General features: G+C 33.6%; 4 protein-coding genes across 6 annotated transcripts in view; all 4 read left to right on the forward strand.

Annotated features, from left to right (window-relative positions):
* Positions 1–3615: 3615 nt before the first annotated feature.
* Positions 3616–5631, forward strand: LOC102583236 (protein NtpR-like). The gene is made up of 4 exons (XM_006357766.2): positions 3616–3867; positions 3954–4684; positions 4904–5110; positions 5217–5631. Exons 1-4 carry the CDS (start codon positions 3777–3779, stop codon positions 5469–5471), a joined length of 1284 nt encoding a protein of 427 aa, XP_006357828.1. The 5' UTR covers positions 3616–3776; the 3' UTR covers positions 5472–5631.
* A 1364-nt stretch (positions 5632–6995) lies between these two features.
* LOC102594148 (probable receptor-like protein kinase At1g67000) lies at positions 6996–7861 on the forward strand. Its single transcript, XM_006357799.2, has one exon. It carries the CDS (start codon positions 7013–7015, stop codon positions 7859–7861), a length of 849 nt encoding a protein of 282 aa, XP_006357861.1. The 5' UTR covers positions 6996–7012.
* A 2626-nt stretch (positions 7862–10487) lies between these two features.
* On the forward strand, positions 10488–20586 carry LOC102583561 (probable serine/threonine-protein kinase At1g18390). 3 transcript variants are annotated; one of them, XM_006357768.2, is made up of 4 exons: positions 10488–11604; positions 18790–18825; positions 18918–19271; positions 19349–20586. In XM_006357768.2, the coding sequence occupies exons 1-4, from the start codon at positions 10779–10781 to the stop codon at positions 20239–20241; spliced, it is 2109 nt and encodes a 702-aa protein (XP_006357830.1). In that variant the 5' UTR covers positions 10488–10778; the 3' UTR covers positions 20242–20586. The 3 variants fall into 3 exon arrangements, with proteins under 3 accessions (XP_006357830.1, XP_006357831.1, XP_006357829.1); XM_006357769.2 differs by lacking the exon at positions 10488–11604 and adding an exon at positions 14074–15066; XM_006357767.2 differs by lacking the exon at positions 10488–11604 and adding an exon at positions 17019–18044.
* A 2635-nt stretch (positions 20587–23221) lies between these two features.
* LOC102584321 (uncharacterized) overlaps positions 23222–23757 on the forward strand; it is a 1247-nt gene continuing 711 nt past the window's right edge. The window contains exon 1 of the mRNA XM_015313640.1: positions 23222–23721. Within this exon, the coding sequence (XP_015169126.1) occupies positions 23408–23721 (314 nt within the window). The 5' untranslated portion in view covers positions 23222–23407. The remainder of the gene's footprint in view (positions 23722–23757) is intronic.

Raw genomic sequence — 23757 nt, forward strand, 5'->3', positions numbered from 1 at the left:
ATGTAACTTTACCCTTCTACCCTTATTTAATTTTTTTGGAACTCAAGTTTTTCATCAATGAATATAGATTAATTAATTTTTGATTAATTAATTTAACCAATGAACATGAATCATTTACTTAACTTTTCTAAGTTGGTCAAATGTATGTTTTCAATGCTAATAACTCACAAGGGTAAAAAAGGAACAATATGCTAATTTATGCATTGATTTTTATGAAATGACAAATATTATGGACCAACTATTTATAGAAAGAAATGACATATAAAATGAGATGGAGGGAGTACATATTAACGTAACACGTTTTCCCATTTTATTAAAATATGAAAAATTGAAGCTTGAAAAATAATGTAGATAATTATAGAGAGTCACATATCGAAGTTATATAAATTATTTTAGTACGAAACATGTGTATTAATTTTATTGACATTTGAAGAAAAATAATGTAGATAATTATAGAGAGTCACATATCGAAGTTATATAAATTATTTTAGTACGAAACATGTGTATTAATTTTATTGACATTTGAAGAAAAATAATGTAGATAATTATAGAGAGTCACATATCGAAGTTATATAAATTATTTTAGTACGAAACATGTGTATTAATTTTATTGACATTTGAAATCAGAATGTCTTTTGCTGGGTACAAAATTCCATTAAAACGTTGATCCTGTCACGCCTTTACTTTTTTCTCAAAGGTCAAAAACATTACGATCAATATTTTTTAACCAAAGTATTTTTGTTTTAAAAAGAAAATGATAGAAAACAATCACTACTGCTGCAACTTTCACCAAAAGCTACCACCTTTAAACTAGCTATAATTGCTTTTATGAGGCCATTAAGCGGGTAGTTGCATTATATTAATTATGATAATACGCATTTTTTTAATAAGATTTTCTAATTATTGTGGAGGTTACACTAAACATTATCTTACGGATTAAGGACGAGGATTTAATTAGTAAAGTCCAGCATCTCATGAATAGGATCTTATCCACTCTGAGTTGGTGCTTTCTTGTAACGGTTGGGGGTTATTCATTTTAGGACAATTAATAAACCTCATATTTAATTTTTTAAAATTAAGGGAAAGAATCTTCACATCTACATGTTAGGGCTGTCTAACGTAGAGGTAAGAGTTTATGATGCACCAATAAAAAGTTATATAGTCAATTCTTTCATCCATAGTCTATCTATACGAAGGCACTTGTTTTTTCTTTCTTTCGATTTCAGTGATAACAGAAAAGACTTCCTTTCACTGAGGAATGAGTGGATGCTTTAACATAGGCGAGCATTGTACAATATTTACTTTGTCCCTAATTACTTGTCCATTTTTGAATTGACACACATATTAAGAAATCAATTATTGACATAGTGAGTTTACCATTTTACCCCTATTAATTATGAAGTGGATGAATTAAAAACGTAAGATTTTCAAAAAGTTCTATCTTTTTCAAAGTAATTAATTAAGGGTATACTAGGTAAGAATATTTTGTCCTTTCTTGATTTGTCAAAATAGACAAGTAATTAGGGATAACTAAAAAAGGAAAAGTGGACAAGTAATTAGAAACAGAGGGAGTATATAGGAATCTAAAATTAGTCCGATCAATGAATAAATGCCACTAAATGATTAAATGAAAGTTGTTGACAATACATTACTCTATTCGTCCCATGTTAGATGGGCATCTTATTACTGGAAATAATTGTCTCATATTACTTGATCACTTACTAAATTAGACCAGAATTAATTGTTTTTTTCTCATTTTATACTTACAATTCATATGACCTTTGAAAGTTTAAACAAATTTTGAAGATCCAAAATTTCTTTTTTCAAAAGGCTAATTAATATGAACAAAGAGCAAAATAATACTTGCTCCGTTCCATATTAGTTGATCATTAAACTAAATATTAGTTGACCATCTTATCAAATCAAGTAGGTGAAAAAAAAAAGTTATCAACTCAAGTAAGCATTAATTACATTTTTCCTATATTACCAGGTAATTAATTATTTTTTAAAGTGTTCATATTTGTTTGCAAAAGGGTAATGCAAAATGCCCAGAAAATTTGGGCAGAAATTTAAAAAGTTTATAATATCCTTTTTATTTTAAAATAAACTGATCTTTTTCCACTTTTTAATTAAAATGTATTAAAGTTAAAAGGGTAAAAATGTTCAAAAAGGTAAAATAACATAGTGTGAAATATGTTATAGGATTTTTCCGTTTGTAAAATTCTCAAGAAGTTTTTTTAAATGTGAATTAATAAAATTATGATTTCTTAAGCACCGTGTAAAATAAATAGTGATCAACTAATATGAAATAGAAGAAAAAGTTGATCGATTTATTAATGATTTCTTAGTCCCATATAAAATAGGGGAGGGGGTTGGAATTAGGATGAAGAAACAACTAATTTGTGGTCAATAGATTCGTCTATAAATAGTTACCCAAAAACAAGAAACTCGTGGAGTCTCGCACATTAGTTAACTAACTAAACTAGAAATTTCCCAGTAATAGCATTGATTTTGAGAGTAGTTAAAGGGCTGTTGACTAGGAGCAGTAGACAGCTAAAAGTAAAAATTGAGACCCTACCCTATGCTAACAGTATCTAAATGACTCAAGTGAAATGGAAGAGCCACTTAATTATGTGGGGTGGGCTACAATTTTGCCCACTAATTAAGACCCCTTATTATTGGCCTAAAGTGGAGGAACAATTAAATTTGGAAAAGTCCTAAATTCAGACTGTCCCACCTCACTAGGAGAAATTCATGCTAATTCGTGGACTTTACACCAAGCAAAATAAGAAACACGTGCATACGGAGATGCTGATTCATAATTTAAATTTACATGTTTAAAGTTTGAATTGCGTTACAATTTATTTGACTTATAGCTTGTAAATTAATTATTTATAATTATTTAATCAAAATTTAACATATATAAATATCATACTTTTGCTAAAGTTACTTGATTCATATAAACATTATAGTAATTATTTTGTGAGATATATAAAATCTCACAAGGACTCTCTTCATTCATTTTTATTTGTTCATTTAGGATTTTGTACATTTCTTGATAAATAATGATTAATATGAGTATTATATTGTAATGTTTATATTAATTGACGTATAATTTTAGATTTTGAGAACAATTACGAGAAATAGGTAATTAAAATTGAGGATAAAATAGAACAAAAAAGCTTGAAATATATTAAAAAGGAAAATCTATTTTTAAAAATGAATGAGTAAAAGTGAACGAGATATTTTTTAAGTCGTCCAAGAAAGGCAAAAAAAAGGAGAAACTATTGCACTTTATTTGTTGGATCCATTTTTCCTATTGGAGAGAAAGGTTTTATCCGAATATAGGCAGATCCAGGTCAGCAATTCCTCAGCTTTGACCCGCCTTAGAAGAGCCTCCATTATTAGATGTGCATTTGTCCACGTGGGATCTAATATTATTATTAACAAAAAAAAGGAAAATCATTAAATCCTTAAAATTGTTTTAATTTGGATTAATCCTATTTCTCTCTCTCTTTCCTAGTCACAGTAGACAAATTATTATGGTAAGTTTACCAATTACGCGGCGATCGCCCTATAAAACCCCGCAATTTTCTCTCATTTTTCTCTAAACCATTCACTAATTCAACTTTGTGTGTCTCATTCTTCGCCCCTTAAATAGCTCTCTTTATCTAAATTAAATTCTCATCTCTTTTAGTATTTGCATTTTAGCTACTACTCATAAGTAGTTGCAAAAAGAAAAAAAGAAAAAATTAAAGCAAAATTATCGTGCTGCCATGGCTGTCGAGGAGCTCTCAGTTGTTCTCCCCCGCGTGCTCATCGTCTCTAGACGTACCGTTCGTAAGAACAAATTTGTTGATTTTGTTGGTACGTTACTTTTCTTTCACATAGTTATCAAAAAGATTGTAAATTCTGGATTTTAGATTTTGAAATTGATTACGATTAATTTTCAGGAGAATATCATCTCGATCTTATAGTAAGCTATGGAGCTGTTCCGGTGATTGTACCCAGAGTTTCCGGGGTACATATGTTATTAGACAGTTTTGAACCAATTCATGGTGTTCTTCTCTGTGAAGGAGAGGATATCGATCCTTCTCTGTACAACGATGAACTATCCAATCTCTCCGTCGAAGAATTGGAAGAAATTAGGAGATTGCACGCTAGCGATACTGCAATTGACAAGGAAAAAGACACAATTGAACTCAGATTGGCTAAGCTCTGTCTAGAAAGGAACATTCCCTATTTGGGAATATGCAGGGGTTCACAGGTACTAAATGTTGCATGTGGGGGAACTCTTATACAAGACATCGGAAAAGAAATATCGAAAAACCTTCCTGAGAGTCAGAGGGTAGTTCACATGGATTATGATAACTATGATGGTCATAGGCATGTTATAGAAGTTGTTGAGGAAACGCCATTGCACCATTGGTTCAAGGATTCGTTGGAAGACGAAAAAATGGAGATTTCAGTCAATAGTTATCATCATCAAGGAGTTAAAAAATTGGCTCAGAGATTTGTTCCTATGGCATTTGCCCCTGATGGTTTAGTTGAAGGATTTTATGATCCGGATGCTTATAATCCTGCCGAGGGTAAGTTTATTATGGGACTTCAATTTCATCCGGAACGAATGAGGCAAGAAGATAGTGATGAATTTGATTATCCCGGATGTACATTTGCTTATCAGGTACCACTATAAACTTCAATATCTACTGAATTTAGATCTTTACTACAATCAATTTTCATATATTGGACTATCAGTATTACCCTTTGAATCATAAGGTATTTCTGAGCAAAAAATGTAAAGAGGATAAAACTGGTCCATTTTGAATAGTTCAGAGATATATTTGACTGTTTCCGTATTATCTTTGTTCTAACAGCACTATGTTGAATGTGATTTTGGCAGGAGTTTGTGAAGGCTGTAGTTGCATATCAGAAAAAACTGTTAAGCACAACCACAATCCAAAAGCCATTGAAGCTTAATCAAGAAATGGAGAAGAAGAGGAAAATTATAGTTAGAAGTTTTTCCCTTGCCAGAGATTTATACGAAAAAGGCCGTACATTTCAGCCATCTAAAACTTCAGACTTAGATGTAGGAGCAGAATTCCTCGAGGTACATGAATAATTCTCACTTACGTGCTATAAGACCATACTTATTTTGAACCTACTGACTCTATCGATTGAATTAACGATGATAATTATATATGTTATGTTTGCAGTCAAATACAGCATTGAGTTTGCAACAAGAGACGAGGTTAATGCAAATGGGAGCAACAGTAAGGAATGCATCATCTTATTTGCAGAGATTAAAGATGAATGAAGAGAAAGAAAGGTTGGCAAGGAAAGTAATGGGGAAAATGTCAGTGGAACAGCTATCTGATCTGAAAACATTTTACAATATGATGGGACAGATATCTTCAGAAGTTTTGGAGAGAAAATTACAGGATCTCATGATTCTTGATGAGGAATTTTGATATTTCTGCACGAGTTTTTTTTGCTTTAATTTAAATTTTTTTCTTGTCAAGCTTATGTAATTGCTTTCTTTGTAAAGTCACGTGATTGCGGAACTAAGCAATGTTAAAATATTCATTGCAGTTTTTTAGCATAAAATAGTTATAATAACAATTATATTCAGTGAGTCATGACAATATTGCTAACCTTTAGCCGTTCGATAGTGAGTTCGAGTCATCAAACAAAAAGAACTGGGTGCAGGTGTACAGCTTGAAAAAAAAAAAAACCCTCACGATCCCACCCCAATATAAATTGATGCAACTACTATACAAACTGAACACTCGTTTATCTCTCCTAACGCTTAGCTAGTGATATATTCCAAATTTATTGCCTGAAAACTAACCTAATACTAACTACTGTTTTGTTCCAAATTTATGCCTAAAAATAATCTTTGTGGTTAATGACTTCTTTAATGTTTGAAAAATTAATTTTTTTTAATTATAGTATATGTCGAATACATATTAATGTAATTAAGTTCATACCATAAACACTCACAAACTCACTATTTATATAGAAAGAGATGCTGGTATTTTAAAAAGCAATGCATAATTATGGTATATTTCTGGTGTAAATATTTTTAGTATCCAACATAGAAGAATTTGAATTTCATAATAAAGGTAATTTAATATTATGTATATTATATTAAATTGTATAATTCATTTTTTGTATAGTACAGAATAAATGGTGAACAACAATATATAGTATATATGAGTGTATATACACAATATATAGTATATATGAGTATATAAATTATGCTATTTATGAACGAACAATAATTATGCCACTTATGTTATTAATAAATAAAAATAAAGTCTTCTTAATATATAGCAGAATGTAAAAGTCTCGACTTCTTTTTTGAGGATCGAATTACGTGAATGAAAATGTCAATTTAGAAGTAAAGCTTTTTTCTTTTTGTATTTTATTTTCTCTGTAGTTGTACTGGTCAGTTGATGATAATTTCTCTAAGAAGTTGAAAAAGAACCAAAAACTTTGCAGTTTTACTTTAGACGAGTGGAAAAAACTTTCTTCTTTTCATTTCTTTCTTTCAAAATATCAAGATTTTGCATTTTCTAATGAAGTATACCATCGCGAATGACAAAGTGATGGAAAGACAAAACTGTGTAAAACAATTTCAATAAATGGTATCTAAGCTGAGTCTTAAGTAGAGATATACGTCATACGTCGTATAATATAGTAGGAGTAACATGATACAATATGTTAAAATACATATTTTCCTCCAAAGAATATTTCGAACTTCTATACATTAACCGCCTAAAATATTTTAATCATTCAGTAATTGCGCTTAATCTGGATTATTTTTATTTAAGAAGTCAATGTAGTCCCCTAATTCTTGTTTATGTCATCGTCAATATCTTACTGACAATTTTATCTTTTCAGCTTCTAACTTATAAATTCGGCCCAACATTTATTTATTTGTACCTTCTACAGGCAAACATAGTGCTACTAGCTACTCACAACACCTTTTTAGCTCTGGGCATTCAAAATGGAAGGCCTTTCCTCTTTTCGAATTCTAGCTTGCACAGTACTCTTCTTCATCATAATTCATCTTTCTCCTCTCTCTTCCGTCGAAAACAAGTTGTTTTCCAGCTGCGGCAAGTCCTTCAACTGCGCAAACATAACAGAAATTACTTATCCTTTCTGGGGAAATGATCGACCGAAGGAATGCGGTTATCCTGGATTCGAGCTTCAATGTGACGATCAGGAAAAGACTATAATACAGATTGCGAACATAAATTACCTTGTTCTGGATATTAATTTGGATGCTCAAATTATTACAGTTACTAGAAAAGATCTAGGTATAGATGGAATTTGTCAATTTAACTCAACTATAGATAATTCCAATACATTCGAGTATGCTTCGAGCTTAGTGAATTTCACATTCGATTACGCGTGCTCGCCTTGGATCGGATCGTTCAATTGTCCGATAAATGGAATGAATTATAAGAATAGTTTTACAATTGGAGGTGAAGAGGGAGCTGGGACATGTCATGCTAGTATAGTTGTACCAGGTCGAAAGGAGTTACCGTCTGGAGGAATAATTCGAGATTTGGGGGATTTGAAGCAGTTGCTGGAACAGGGGTTTGATGTGAAATGGAAAGTGGATACTAGTCATTGTAAGGAATGTGAAAAGTTTGGGGGACGTTGTGGATTTGATGCCGGTGCTAATGAATTTAGGTGTTTGTGCCCTGATGATCAATCTTCTTCTTCTTCGTCGTCGTCATCGTCCAATAATGCGTGCATCAATGGACTTCCTTTCTCTGGAACTGAAAAGAGTAAACCGCTTTCATCCCTGGCTACACCGCCTGGTACGTTTTTCCGATTTCCTTCTTAATATCTGCATTTTTCCGACAATTAATTTTGAATTCTTATATTGTTAGTTAATCTAATTAAGAGAACTATAAGTGAATTAGTTGCATTCATTTAACAAGTTGATAGCACTAGTTAAATATAAAACTGTTTAATCAATAATAGTAATAGTAATAGTGTATTAAATTTGTATATCTTGATAGTAGAAGCCAAAAAGATTTCATTAGGCCATTGAATTTCTCCCATAAATCATCTCCAATGACATAGAGAGAAAGAGAGTATTCTATTCTAAAATCTATATTTTCATTTATTATTTTAATTATGGTTGAGCGTTGGGAGAGAAGCGGATGGTAATCGTCATGGAAGGAAGAGCGGTGCCGATAAGGATTTCTCCATTCGAATTGAAAGAAACATTTATATGTACACTTTTTTATGTTAGACACATCATCTTTTTAATGGTACCTTTTGCCTTTTAAGTGAGTCAATCTTAATTTTTTGTCTTTCAAATGAGTTTCAATTTTTGCGCCAAACTTATATCTAGCGAGGCATAAGTTTCTTAACGTCAAGGAGCAAGGACATAAATTATGAAATATTACTATGCAAAAATATAATTTAATAATATATCACGGAAAAAATATATATTTATCTTAAGATACAAAAATTATAGATCCAAACAAAATAAGTAAAAGTGCAAATGACCCATACTTTAGAATAGGGGTGGACATGACGGGGTTGGTTTGAGTTTTTCAAATATCAAACCAAACCATTTGTGTAAAAAATTTAAATTTATAAACCAAACCAAACTAATAAAATTCGGATTTTTTTGGGTTTTTCAACCTCGAGTTGGTTCGGGTTTTTCAAATACCAAACCAAACCATTGTGTCGAATTTTTAAATTTATAAATCAAACCAAACTAATAAACCTCGGATTTTTTCAGATTTTGGATTTTTCGGTAAAGTTTGCATACAAACATATAATTAACTTGTGCTCCAAATATTTCTTTAGTCCAACCAAAATACAATTATCTAAGGTGTTTCTTAAAAAAATAACACAATTTAATAAGTATTAGTTACATTACTAAATATTTAAGGAAAATTAAAATTAGATTATGTATTTGAATTGTCCAAACCAATGTAAAACTAATATTCAATATTATTGTCATTCTTAGTGTTGAATTGATTTTCTTTTTGCATTAGTATTAATTTGATTTTGATTTAAGTTTTATTATAATTATCAACATCTATGAATTATAATCTTTATTGGACCATTCTGAATTCTAAGTTTTAAACTTGAAATAATATATTAAAAGATAAAAACTATGAAATAGTATAAGAAATAATTTAAAATTATATCAAAGTAAATATTTTTATGTATAAAATAAAATTTTAAAATTACATATATAATGTCGGGTTGGTTTGGTCTCGGTTTAGTTTTTTTTAGTTAAAACCAAACCAACCCAAATATAGTCGGGTTTTTTCTCCCAATACCAAACCAAGTCAAACCAAACCACTAATCGGGTTCTTTTTCGGGTTGACTCAATTTGCGGTTTGATTCGATTTTCGGTTCGGTTTTTGTACACCCCTACTTTAGAAGATGTAACTCTGGCCAAAAATTAACTTTTCTCTAATTCCATCCTAACGCTGGGCTTTTATGGACTTGGCTTTGTTGAACTAGCACTACTTAGTAAAATTAGAAGCCCAGTTCCTTCTCATCCAGTGGAAGTGCAAAAATAATTGGTTTTGGTCATCATGGAAGTTTATAAATTTAGCCAATTTATAAATAACGTCAAGCACACAGGATTGGAGTTGTAAAATTTTGCGTTTGAAGTTCAGTATATTGATTGTGTTAGCTAGCTTCCATTTTTTTTATGTGAATAACGCCAGAAATTTGGCTAGACAATGCTGAACTTCAAACATGTATATATGAAGTTTTAGACACATAAATTCAAAACTAAAATCATCTTTGGGGAAGGTTGAAACGTGTTTTATTTCCAATTGTAACCTTGGATTTCATAGAAGTCTTTGGAAGAAAATTTTTGGAGAGGTCAAACCTGTAATTTTGTTGTTTTATCGGAGTTAAGTATTGTTTATATTGGAATATGAAATTCAATCAAATAGGGGACAAAATAGTACTCTATTATATTTTATTCCGAAATTGTCATTCTCTACCATTAGACCCCCTTTTGTTTTAGGTAGAAAGCTTTCCTACTTTAGAATGAGACTCTCCTTGCACTTTGTTGTTTCCTTCTACCGCTACTTCTAAAATCTCCTTCTTCTCCACCTTCCATTTGGTGCATCTTTATTCCAAGTAAATTATTTCCAAGAATTAGCCTAATATTTATGTTTGGACTCATAAAACTCACCAAATGATCCTACATATGAGTCATCTATGGACTTAGAAATGGTAAAAGCCACCAAACCTGGTTGTTCATAAGCAAATTATAGTATATGTGGTTGTTGGATAGTCCATGACATAGTTGTCCTAATTAGATAGAAACGCTTAACAAACCTCCAATCGTTTTCTAATGTACAAGTAATTTCCAATTGACTTATCTATATAGTACACTGCCTAATCCCAGATAAATAAGAAATTAAAAAAATACTAAAGGACAAAAAAGATGCACCAAAACTTTGATCCTCTCTTCTTTTTTTCTTTTCCACAACCGAAAAATCAACTATCTAGGTAAGTTTTCATTTTCCTTAAGAGAGCACCTTTGATTTCCTCCACAGTTTAGATTCAGTCAATGTGATTTTTTTTTCCATGACATCCACAATAAAGAAAATGTGTAGTATCATTAAGTGAAGTCATTTTTATCACCCAATTTCCTATGTATATCATCTTCTTCATGCTTTATTTCCACCTACTTTTCTACTCACCATAGTCTTGTTTAATAATCCGTTGCCTCCTTCCTTTAGCCACATCCATTTCTCAATTTTCTCCAAATGAATTGGCAAAGCTTTTACTTCTACTCTTTGCTCACTCTGTTTTCATCACTTATACTAATTCATGTACCTCAAGGTTCGAGTAATCCTAATGAATTCTACCAGACTTGTGGGAAAACGTATACATGTGGCAATATTAAGGGATTAAGTTATCCTTTTATGAGTGTCGATGATCCTTCCTTCTGTGGCTATCCTGGTTTTGAGCTCAACTGCAATCAGGATGGTAGTACTACAATGGAAATCGAAAACATCAAGTATCGAGTTTTAAACATACTTCCAACAACCCAAACGATAAGGATTCTGAGGGAGGATATCATGGAATCAATTTGTCCTGTTGATTTGGTTAACACCACTCTGGATTACTCCCTCTTCGATTTCGCCTCTGGCTATACGAATTTGACCTTTCTATATGATTGCCCTGTTGCATCACACTTTGCGGAAATGGATGGTACTTTTGCTTGTAGAAAAAGCAAATATCACAATGTTTTCGTACAGCCTGGTGCTGTAGGCCCGGGGAAGTGCGATGCCAGTGTCACAGTTCCAGTGCCTCAAATGAGTGTTGGTAATATAGGATCATTGAATTCATCAGGTTTGGCACAAGTACTACAAGAGGGGTTTGAAATAAGATGGAAACTTGATAGTAAAACCTGCAGTAAATGTATCGATGAAAAGGGAAGATGTGGATATGATGAATATTCGAATCAAACAACTTGCTTTTGTCCTGGTCCTCCGTATGCATCTGCTTCTTGTCCAGTTGCTACTTTTGGGCTTCCTACTTATGGATACGCACCACCATTACCAATATCTATACCATCTCCATCCCCAGGTAAATGTTCTTGTTTTCCTAAAACTATTTCCGGCTCAATTTGCCTTCTTAGTCAACGGATTTGATTCACTCACTCCATGGGGTTTACTTTTTCTTGTGTCGAATTGACTAATTAGCTAATTTGATAATCTTGAGCTAACTCGAGGATAACAAAAAGGACCAATGTTTATCCCATGTAGATCCATAGATTATATTATATAAACTGATAGGGTAAAGTTAAACGCTTATCAATGTCTCAACTTGATTGTAATCTCCTAGATTAGTTTAGTAATCCAATCTTCTGTTACGTTCATCTCTGAAATAATGTATCACTTCCGCTACTGTTTAAGTCTAGTTTTACGTAGCTGTCATTTTAGTTGGTATTAGGTATACCTCCACCAACCAACCATTAATCATAAAGTCTATTATTGAGATATTCTTTTTTTATTTTCTCTACATTGAACATTTTTTCCACTCAAGGCTGAAATTAACTATTGTAATAGTTGGTTAGCTAACTTCACATGGATGATGTAGTTGATATATATCTCTAGTATGAAGACTCAGTAAAACAAATTAAGACATCCAACTACAACTAGTTTGAGTCGTGGTTGAATTAGTACGAATTAATACATTACAGTTGAATGTTCTCCAATTTCTCTTCTAATTTTTAGCATAGAGTTGCTGTAGGCTCAACTCAGTATTAATATTGTCCGCTTTGAGCCTAGACCCTCACAACTTTAACATGTGTCTCTAGGTTCTAAGGCAGCAAAGGCTCTTATAGTAGATATCAGTATTTGGGCATATAAATTCTTAACATTCTCCTTAATGGCAGAGCATGTCCAGGAGATAAATCTGTTATAGCATCTTACAAGTTAGTACTCTTTTTTTTCTCCTCCTAATCTGTCCGGTGAAAAGAAGATAAATGTACTTTTTTTCTCCTCGTAATCTGTCTGGTGAAAAGAAGATAAAATGGATATTAAACCTATTGTCCGGTGAAAAGAAGATAAATGAATATTAAACCTAACTCAACCCAAGAGATTAGCTCAAGAGGTTTCCCTAGCCGTATAAAAGAGATCACCCATCCCTTGAAGGGCTGATGTATGACTTTTCGCACCTCCTCTCAAAGAAATGGATTTTGGGCCTAAATCAACCTCAAATGTTAGCTCAAAAGGTGAGAATTGTCCGAGCCATATTGAAGAAACCACTCATCCCTTAAAGGAACGATGTGGGACTCTTCACACAAACTTACCTTGATACATTAGCTTTTTCACTTCTTCAATATTGGCCATAGAAATAGGGAAACCTTGTGGACGCTAAATGTGTCATGAACTTGAGCTACTATCATAATTGGGGAGGAAGTAGGTGAGTGATCCACACTGAAGTTGCACTCTTTTGTGGCGTGGGATCACATATATGCATCCGATTTCACACGTTCATTTGGTTTTGTTCATCTCCTTTGTAGAGTGTAATTCATACTTATTTCAGGAAATACTTATACCAACTTTTCTCCCACGATATATTTGTTTACCATGCTGCAACATATTTCTTAATCCTATTATCTTCTGGTTTTGAAGATGGATGTTTGTCCATCCTTACTGTGATCACATTTCCGCCTGAAATTCTCATCTTAACCTTTAGTTTACGATGTAGCCACTATCATTTTGAATACTTGTCACCAAATTGACGACCACACAGATCTCTAATTTTCGAGACATAGAGCCCGTTTGGGTTGACTGATTAAAAAGTAGTTGATAAGTCTCAAGAGCTGAAAAGTAATTTTAGATGTTGAAGTTGATTATATAAATAATCAATTACATATGTGGACGGAAGTGCAAGTAGTTGTATTTGGTAAAAACCTGTTGATAAACACTTTTTTCGGTAAAAATGGCCGAAAGTGTTTATGAGTTGTAAAATCATAACTTAAAGGTGACCGAATTATGTCATTTGGTTGAATTTGACTTATAAGAACTTTTGGTGTTACCAAACAAATAAGTGTGTCAAAAAGTGATTATAAACTAATTTGACCAACTTATAAGCTTTAAAGTGGATTTCTGTATATGAAGAAAATGGCAGTGTGGAGCAATCATGGGATATCTTATCATCCGTCATGTAACGCAAGTTTTGACACGTTAGAATGAACTATTTAGCACATGACTTGGGGTACTTCATCTGTTTTTTTAGTGCATAATACATGTCTTGATTTTATGACCACTCTTGTCTTAGCTAAATGGTTTCTTTCACGGGACCAATTAGTTCCTACTCACCAAATATAAATAGACGACTCTTATCATAGTTATTAATTGAATTTCGTGAGTCATGCTAGTAGTTTTATATATAATTAAAGTAATATGATATTTTTTAGGACACGGTGTTTGTTGAATTAGACCAAGTCTAGCACCCCTAAATTCCAATAGAAGCTTCTATATCACCCTTTTCTTGTCTTGTAAATATATGCGAAATTTGTCATCTGTTTCGTCAAAAGATCGTTCTACTGGTAGCTATATGTTGACCAAAACATGACAAATACAGCACCCCATCTTTATCATTGAATTTTATATCTCAATTTGGTGTTCTCTTCCAAACCTCCTTTCTCTGTCCCTTAAATCCTCATCTCCTTTCAGCTTAGCTCCTGAATAAAGCTCTTTTGCCACTATTACCAGTTAGCGCCTCTCTTTCTAGGTGGTGCTAGTTCCCTTAATCAAACAGAAATGCATCCTTATTTTTTGCTCTTCACTACCACAATATTTATCTTGATCTATATACCCGGGTCTTTCTGTCAAGATGACGAGCGATACAGGAGTTGTGGTGAGGAGTTTCGCTGCGGCAGCATGGATATAATTTACCCTTTTTGGGGAGGGAGACAACCAGAGTATTGTGGTCATCCAAGTTTTGAGATCAAGTGCGAAAGTAACATACCCAAAATTGCAATTGAATCAACAAGCTACGAAGTGATAAATATCAACGCTCCTAATCGAATTGTAACCCTGGCTCGGGATGATTTACTGAGTAGTATTTGTTTGGATAATCCTAAGAATGCCTCCTTTGATTTAAACACTTTCAGCTATGTTTCTAGTGACCTGAATATTACTCTGTATTTCCACTGCACCGTCCGCCCTGGTTTGCAATTACCACCTTCGCCTCCAAATAGGTTCAATTGCGATAGCAACATGTTTGGTATATACACGCTGATCAACGTTCCCTTCGACCTTAGTCTGGTAACATGCGAGGAAGAAATAATAGCTAGGGTCAATCAAACGAGTGCTGTGGCATTAGCCAGTCCTACAGCTTCCGTGGATGCTCTGACAAGAGCCATTGCTGGCGGTTTTTCAGTTAATTGGACGGCAGGTATTGACTCTAAGTGCCAACAATGCCGCACGTCAGGTGGAAGATGTGGATCCAATCCAGATTCTGGAGACTTTGCTTGCCATTGTGTAAATGGTACTCATTCAAACGACTGCTACGACGGACAAAACCAAGCCGGCGGTAATCTTCTCTCTACTATTACTCATAATTTACTTCGTCCCTTCGTTTCCAGATAAATACATGTCCGATCCAAACCATCATTCCAGTCCTTTCCCAAGAGATTTGAATTACATACGCTAACTTAGTAAAGATTCTTTCGCAATCAGTATAGTATCAATTTTATATGAATTCTTGCTTATGTGAAAAAATCAGGATAACTTTAAAGGAAAAACCCCAATTAATACCTTGTTAATTATCTTGAAAAAATATTTATTTTTGGACTAACTAAAAAATATCGTATAATATGGACCAACGGAAGTACTTCTTTTGCATTGCTTACCTAGAATTTAACTCTCTATAAAATTTTGTACGTGTTTAATTTTGTCCAAATTCCATATGAAACTCTGAATACTACAACCTCTAGCCCTCTATCTACGTTGGTCCAGCTCCAATTCTTGAGCGTGTTAGTATAGCTCCTTTTTTTTTTTTTTATATATCAGCGTAAATAATCGTTTATATTATATGCAAATAATATTCGTATACGAACTTCCTTAAAATGTGAAATTGAAATCTTGAAAAATAAGATATGTTATTGCTACAACAAAATAAAAAACTCGGGACCTAATTTTAGACTTAGTACTGTGTCTGTGTTTCTGCCATTGTTGTATTGTTTACTTCTCGTCGGCAATTCAACATTTGGCATTGTCAAAACACAAGAAACTACTATTCTTAATCCGAGTAGAATAAGCCTCGGATTAAAAAATATTATAAATAATAGGAAAAGTACAATAATTCTCTAACTAACCAGAAAAAAATACATATATTTCATTGAACCTTTTTATTGACAAAGTAAACAAGGATACAGTTCTTTATTTGTAGTTCTTGTACTTTTAAGTTAGTTCTGTGTTATAATTCAAACTTGGTTGGCGCTTGAATAAAACGAGGGAAACTGAAACGACTTTTTTACTGTGATATTATTATATAATATATAGACGCTCTACCTGCCTCTTTTAAAAAACACAATTTGATTTCAGATAATTCTATTCATTGATCAATGCATTAAACATATATAAAAAATTACAGTTGGTATTTTTTTTTCTTGTTTCTAGTGGAATTCACACTAAACCTTTTATGATTCAATTTTATTGAGGTTTGACCACACCAAGTTAGGTGCTACTCCCCCGATTTCATTTTACTTTAATTCATATCTACTTGACATAATATTAAGACAGTTTTGGTTAAGAATATTTTTTATTGAATTAATTTTTATTAATAATATATTGAAACCTTAACTTTAATTATTGCTAGTTTATGTAGTTATTTAATATTAAAGATAGTAATATGGGCAAAATATAATTAAAAAAAATAATTTATTAAAATGAATAAATAAAAATATAAAGACCAAGTAAAATGAAACAGAGGGAGTAATTACTCTTTTGGTCTTGGTTTATAAATTATATAGATCCTTAACATTCAATTTTTTGGCATAATAAATAAATATTCATTTTAACTTGACTTCATATTTATGTCCTTCAATTTTGGATTTATACAAATTGTTGTTCACTCTTCTATTTTTGGATATTGTCCGTTATACTATTTTGGAATGTCTAACATTACTTATCCACTTTATGAAATCAATTGATAATTTTACAGTTAGTTCATAATTTATCGTTTATCATTAATTATAGTTATTTCTCTATTATATTTTTATCATTTAATATATTCAAAGGATGATAAACTTACCCTACTATTTATAATAAGTAGTTACTTAAATTTATATAGAATTGAACATATAGATATAAACATCTTATATGTTAATTCGTGACACGTATGTCTACTTATTTTATTTTTGTACAAATTTAAATATATATTTGTGTATATTCAAAATTAAATGAAATAAATGTATATTAGACCAAGTGAAAAGGTATATTTATGTTTCATTTATTAAGTTAGGCGTCTATCAACCTTCTTTCTTTTCCTATTCAACGTGCAGTAATAATATTCAACTTTCAGTCAAATCCTTTTTGTCTCTCTCTTTCAAATGTAATCTCAGATTCTCACCATCTTCCAAATTCCCTGTCAACAATAAATATACAGATATGAATCTACAGACTACAAATAATTCCAGATATGACTCTCACTCACTCATTCTCTTTTCGTATTCCAAATGACTCTCTCCTACCCTTCCACCACTACCAATGGCCGCCGCGGCGCCACCACCACAACTACTCTCTTCTTCGCCACCTTTATTCTCACAACATCCTTCTCCTTCTCCTTCTCTGATGACAACGTCTTATTCCCCAATTGTCATCTCACTTTCTCCTGTGGTTCCATCCGTAACATCACCTACCCATTCACCGGCGGCGATCGCCCTAACTACTGTGGCCTCCCGGATTTCAAACTCCGATGTGTTGACGACAAACACACCGAGTTTACTCACCAATCACTTACTTACCGTGTTCTTTCTATTAATCAGTCATCAACGACCATGACTGTATCGAGAATCGACCTCTGGAAAAATTCCTGCCCTTCGCAATTCATCAACACTACTTTTAATTCTTCTCTTTTCAACATTGACCGTAACGAAGACGAAGAACTTTCGTTGAGCTACGGCTGCGATGTCTCTGCATTGGTTATCACGCCTCAGAATTTGTTCAACTGTAGTGTAGATGGTTTGAATTTCACCGGCGCATTTTACTTACTAGGTCCAATTCCAAGTGACCCTTTTCTGAATGTCATAACTTGTACAACTATGGTCACTGTTCCGATGTTTAGAACAGTGGGTAAAATGCTATATAGCAATGAGATTACTCTTGGGGAGGCATTGATGCAGGGGTTTAGTGTGAAATATGATACCCCTTATGATAGGCGCTGTTCTGAGTGCAAGAGTCTGGGTGTGAATTGCGGATTTATTGTGGGGTTGTCTCAGCTAATTTGTATTTGTGGAGAAATGCCTTGTACATTTCTTCGAGAACATTCTCATGAAAGTTCCTCACAAGGTACTGACAACTGAGAACTTTATCCTTTAATTTTACTACTAATCAGGAGTTCTTATTATTAAACATAGAAATCTATAGTTTGAAATTCAGGACTGAATGGATTTAGCTTAACAGTAACCCAGTTAGAGAATCGGTACATATAGGTGTCGATTGTTCTAGTTGATGAATCCTGAGTTCATGGTCTATGACATTGTTTGTTCTACTCCAACATGATTACATTGCGGTTGATTGGTATATGTGTAGTGTATCCCGTGTAATCTTACAAGTGTGGTCTAGGAAGGGTGGTGTGTGCGCAGTCTTCGCCCTACCTTGTGAAGATAGAGAGGTTGTTTCCAATTATAATTTCATGCTTTTGCATTTATATTTGTTATGACTGTATGAGTAGTTGTTATCTTATAGCACCTATTATATAGGTCTTTGATTAAGGGATACCTAAAAAACACTATGCGACTTGCTAACACAAAAGTGAACTTGAAACGAAGCGTAATCCAATATGATTTACTAGAATCTTCATGTTAGTTTTTAGATTTCCATGGTATGTTCTCTTCAGGTATCCCTAGGAATTCTTGTTACAGTATGCTTCTTTCTTATAGTTTATACTTCTCAGATCTATTATTAGCGAATACACCCATTTCGCCACATGAGTTTTGTTTGTTTCTCCTAATTCCAGCCGGATATACCTTATGTTTACCTGAGCATCAATTGTAGTTACCACTTAATTGACGACATTATGACTGTTTTGCAGATAACCGAAAGAAAAATCAGATGCCACTTGCAGTAGGTATTGTCTTTGTTCTAACATTATACTGGTACAACTCAATAGACACGGTCAATGCCTTGAGAAGATTGTAAACTTTCTTCTTTCGATTGCAGGCATTAGTGTAGGAGGTGCTGTACTTGCCAGCATTGGTGTTGGGTGGCTAGTCTTCTTCTGCAGACAAAAGAGAAAGCGGATTGCATCACAGGCTTCACTTGCCCAAACCGAAAGGAAGGATCTTCCAATTTTAAGTTCAAGCAACGGCCTGAGTTCCTCTTCTACTCCTTCTTCAACCACTTTCACCAGAAGCATTCCCTCTTATCCCTCTTCCAAATCTGAAGCTGATTACGGGAGGGGAAGCTCCTACTTTGGGGCTCATGTCTTCAGTTTTGCTGAACTTGAAGAAGCCACGAATAATTTTGATCCATCTAAAGAACTTGGGGATGGTGGTTTTGGTGTCGTGTACTATGGTATGTGTATTCTCTTTCTTGCATTATTATTATTTTGTGAGAGGGCTTCCTAACAATTCCAAGTAATTTGTTATCAGGCAAACTCCATGATGGTCGCGTGGTTGCAGTCAAGCGCTTGTATGAGAACAATTTCAAGCGTGTGGAGCAGTTCATGAATGAAGTAGAGATTTTAACTCAGCTCCGCCACAAGAACCTAGTGATGTTGTATGGGTGTACATCTAAACGAAGCCGAGAGTTACTGCTTGTTTATGAGTATATACCAAACGGGACTGTGGCAGATCATCTGCATGGTAAACGGGCCAAATCTGGCTTACTCTCTTGGCCTATCCGAATGAACATAGCCATTGAGACTGCTGAAGCTCTGGCTTATCTCCACTCCTCAGTTATAATACACCGTGACGTCAAAACCAACAACATTCTGTTAGACAATGATTTCCATGTGAAAGTTGCTGATTTTGGGCTATCAAGACTGTTCCCAACTAATGTCACACATGTCTCTACTGCTCCACAGGGTACACCAGGCTACGTTGATCCTGAATACTACCAATGTTACCAGCTCACTGAAAAGAGTGATGTCTATAGTTTTGGGGTGGTCTTGGTAGAGCTGATCTCATCATTAGAAGCTGTGGATACCAACAGGCACCGCCATGATATTAATTTGTCTAATATGGCTGTCAACAAGATCCAAGGCCATTCAATACATGAGTTAGTTGATCCAAGTCTTGGATTCTCAACAAACAGCTCCGTGAGGAGGATGACTACATTAGTCGCTGAGTTAGCTTTCCGATGTCTGCAACAAGAGAGAGATCTGAGACCTTCAATGCAAGAAGTGCTGGAGACATTGAGAGGCATCCAGAATGGAGAGTCGAAAGCACACAATGCTGAGGTACTGGATATTGTGGTAGATGATGTTGGGCTCCTAAAGGAGGGCCCCTTTTCTTCTCCAGATTCAGTTGCCGCTGACAAATGAGTTGACAGCTCCACACCACATTCTAGTGGATGAAATATCTTTATCAGGTTGGTTGAATTCAATGCTAGGTGTGGAAGCAACTACTATTTTGGCACTTGTGATCAGTGTCATGTTTGGGCTAGTATCTCGCGTCTTCCATAGATAATTAATTTCTTATTTTTGCTTACATATAGTTATCTTGTTATCGTCAATATTTTCTGTGGGAGATTATCTAAAACTGCTTTTCGCGTAAGGCAATGTATATAAATAGTGAATAGGGCTGCCAACATTCTAGTATACATATGCATCTTTTGCTCTTTGTACATCAGGTTTTGTTTCTTTACCGACCTTATGGTCCTTCTGTTACCTTAAAGTTCATTTATGTTGAGGACATGAAAATCATATGTAACAACAATAATGCACTGCAGCAGAACATATTCTAAGCCTATTCGTAGCTTGGAGTGCTAGGTTTTGCCTAAGGAACATGCTCTGATATTAAATTGTAAAGAGAAAAAAGGAACAGAACTCCAATTCGTGGGAACACCCTACCTATTGCTCTAGAGAGCAGAGCTAGCATATATTATAGTCGTTCACTTGAATTCATTAGTTTTTCCTCAAAAAAAATTCACTAAATATATATATAAATATTTAATTGAAAACTCAGTAACCACTTATATTAACATGAGATCATTATAAAAACTCATAAATTTCAATTTGAGAATACACCTGCAGGACCACATTGATTGATCTATCGTTTACAACTTTACTTTGCATTTATTGCTGAAAGAGATTGTTTCTAAATTCTAGGACTTCTTGGCCCCCTTCCTCGCCGGCCACAATAGTTTGCTTAGTTAGTTTATGTCATTTCAGAGGAGAATTTTGAGAAAGTTGATGGACTTTCAAATCTCGATTTGGAAGCAGTTAATCCTAGAATGTCATTCATCAGTAGACAGTAGTAATTGTGGAAATTTCCTTGTGATCCTGCAAAGTAGGTGAGCTCAATACCTGTTGGCTTTTACTTGCTGATCATAGAATTGAATGTTTCAACTTTTTCCAAGTCGAGGAAAACTAACAAAAGAAAATGGAAGCAATTTTAACCCCTCACAAAGAGAATGTCTACTGCCGTCTGCCTTGACTTGCTTTCCGATTACCACCTACTTTCTTTAGCTTCTACCTGACATACAATTAATGCAAATATGACATTCCTCTAGTAATAATAAATCGCCTTACTCTAATTTACTCCCTAGAAATTCCTGTCTGGATTGACTTTTGACTTATTTTTGTTATTTTGACTTTAAATTAAGTATAAGCAATTTTTAATTTTATTCAAATACTTTAAATTGTTTAAAAGATATTTTAACCTAAAAACACTTGAAATAAGCAATCTACACTAATTTGGTTGCTCAGTCTTTTCATAAAAATGTTAACGCCTATGGGGTTATTTGAGATACTTATATCCATAAACTAAGCTAATAACAAAAAGATATTTAAACGTACGTTGTAGTTCAAATTGAGAAAATTCAATATTAAAAGTATGGTAAAGTCGACAATTTTTTATTTTACTTTTTCAAATATTGCCTTAAACAAGAAGTGATATTAAATGCTACACGTGGATACATTTCAAAGGCAAAACAAATCACTTATGTTAACACAAACACAACAAACATGAGAAATGATAAGAAATTAGTGGGGAAACGACAAATGTGATAATGTAAGTTACGATACTGGTGACAATAGCGTTAACGCCGAATAATGAGATGGTCATCATCCTATTTTCTTCCGTTGATGGACAACTACTCCACATACGCATGCAATTATATACATTAACTTTTAAATATTCAAAATCCAAACTTTACTCTTCTTGCTTCCTCTTAAATCTTGATCTCAAAGGCACAATAACATGGTTGAATCATCTATCCCAATAAATAAAATGTAAAAAACAATTACGTTTGAAATTCAAAATTCACTTTTACATAATTAAACTCGTATGTGATATTTTTTCAGGTCTAACATATATAGGGTGAGATGAGTCCTCATCTGATACCATGTAAAATATGAATTTGGAACCTAACTCAACCCCAACTTTCATTAACTACTAATTGACAACTTTTTTCATTTTTCAATGATAACTAATTAACGCATCTTTGGAATTAAAGAATGGAGAGTGGTCCTTTCATCTATCTTTGATAAGGAAGAATGAACGGGTCCAGTCAATGTATACACATATCGCACATAGGAATTATAATGGTCCCAAACTAGGATAAATATGCACGAACAAGTTCAACCCATATGTATACATAGAACATGGAATTGAAACTTAGGGAATATACAAGTGGCCATTTATTCTTAATATAAACAAAATTCATATACAATATAGTTTTAAAACTTCTTACAATAACTCATTCTACATTAACGATATGTATTAACAATAGAAAAAATTATCTAAATACATAACTTATTTTATCATATTCTCTAAAGTTCTCTACCATTTGAAAGGATTATAAGAATTCCTACTCTCTCATATTCTCGATTACATCACTTTACGCGATATATCAGTTGAATACTTCACTATACGCGATGTATCGAGACGTAATACATCACTATATGTGATGTATCGAAACGTAATATATCACTTTATGCGATGTATCGGCCGGATATATCACTATAGGTGATCTATCAGGACGTACGCAATGTATCTGAAATTGGGATGCGATATATCAGAACATTTTTGGATGTATCCGAATTCTACCAAATTTAAGAATTTTTATAATTTAGAAAAAAAAATATGAATGAAATGTAATTACCTCTTTTAACACTATAAGATTTGTGTAAAAATTACTTTAGGTTAACAATATGTATACATAAAGGTTAAATTCAAAACTAAAAAAGTTTTAATACAGTATGGTAAAAAGGAAGAAAAACTGGACCCACAAATGAAGAGTGATTCCTAACTTGGGAAAAGAGGCCACGTTTCAGTTTCAGTATAATACCGCGGCAGGCTTATAAGTGGGGAGGATAAAGAAAAGCCTTAAAAGACCCAAAACAGACGGTCCATATTCTTCGGCCTTACTAAATCCTCTGAATTCCCTTCCCAATTCCCCCTCTCTTCACTCCCATTTTTGCTAACCAAAAAAAATTACTAGTACTGTTTAATTTGTAGAAATACTTACTTCAGATCGCAACGAAAATGGCTACTTTACAGAAATTCAAGCTTCTCGCAACTCAATGTGCAGTAGCAGGAAGTCCAACGCGAAGCCCAACAACAAGCCCAGTTATTCACCTCCGCCGACGGAAGACTCTCCGTATGCTCCTCAGCCGTAGTATCGGCGGCGGCGGAAGTGGTCGTAGGCTGCCGCGACGGGAAGTCTGTTCGCCGGATCGGTTCGTTGGAGAACGCGATTCGACGGAAAAGGGGAAGGAACTTGTGGTCAGTCATAAGCTGAAGGACTTGTTTGTTTCGTCGCCTCCGTCGTTTGCTGAAAATACGAGACAAGGACTCTCGCCGGCAGCCCCCGGGGCCGGCGGGGGGGTTTGGGG

The sequence above is a fragment of the Solanum tuberosum genome, unplaced genomic scaffold (assembly GCF_000226075.1).
Source record: "Solanum tuberosum cultivar DM 1-3 516 R44 unplaced genomic scaffold, SolTub_3.0 scf00244, whole genome shotgun sequence".
Lineage (NCBI taxonomy): Eukaryota > Viridiplantae > Streptophyta > Magnoliopsida > Solanales > Solanaceae > Solanum > Solanum tuberosum.

Excerpts from the sequence above, each read along its gene's own strand:
- LOC102583236 (XM_006357766.2), top strand. The coding sequence starts at position 3,777 with ATGGCTGTCGAGGAGCTCTCAGTTGTTCTCCCCCGCGTGCTCATCGTC. Across the intron at positions 3,868-3,953 it reads CAAATTTGTTGATTTTGTTG|GAGAATATCATCTCGATCTT; the intron begins GTACGTTACTTT and ends ATTAATTTTCAG. Across the intron at positions 5,111-5,216 it reads TAGGAGCAGAATTCCTCGAG|TCAAATACAGCATTGAGTTT; the intron begins GTACATGAATAA and ends TTATGTTTGCAG.
- LOC102594148 (XM_006357799.2), top strand. The coding sequence starts at position 7,013 with ATGGAAGGCCTTTCCTCTTTTCGAATTCTAGCTTGCACAGTACTCTTC.
- LOC102583561 (XM_006357767.2), top strand. The coding sequence starts at position 17,213 with ATGACTCTCTCCTACCCTTCCACCACTACCAATGGCCGCCGCGGCGCC. Across the intron at positions 18,826-18,917 it reads TCAGATGCCACTTGCAGTAG|GCATTAGTGTAGGAGGTGCT; the intron begins GTATTGTCTTTG and ends TTTCGATTGCAG. Across the intron at positions 19,272-19,348 it reads TTTTGGTGTCGTGTACTATG|GCAAACTCCATGATGGTCGC; the intron begins GTATGTGTATTC and ends ATTTGTTATCAG.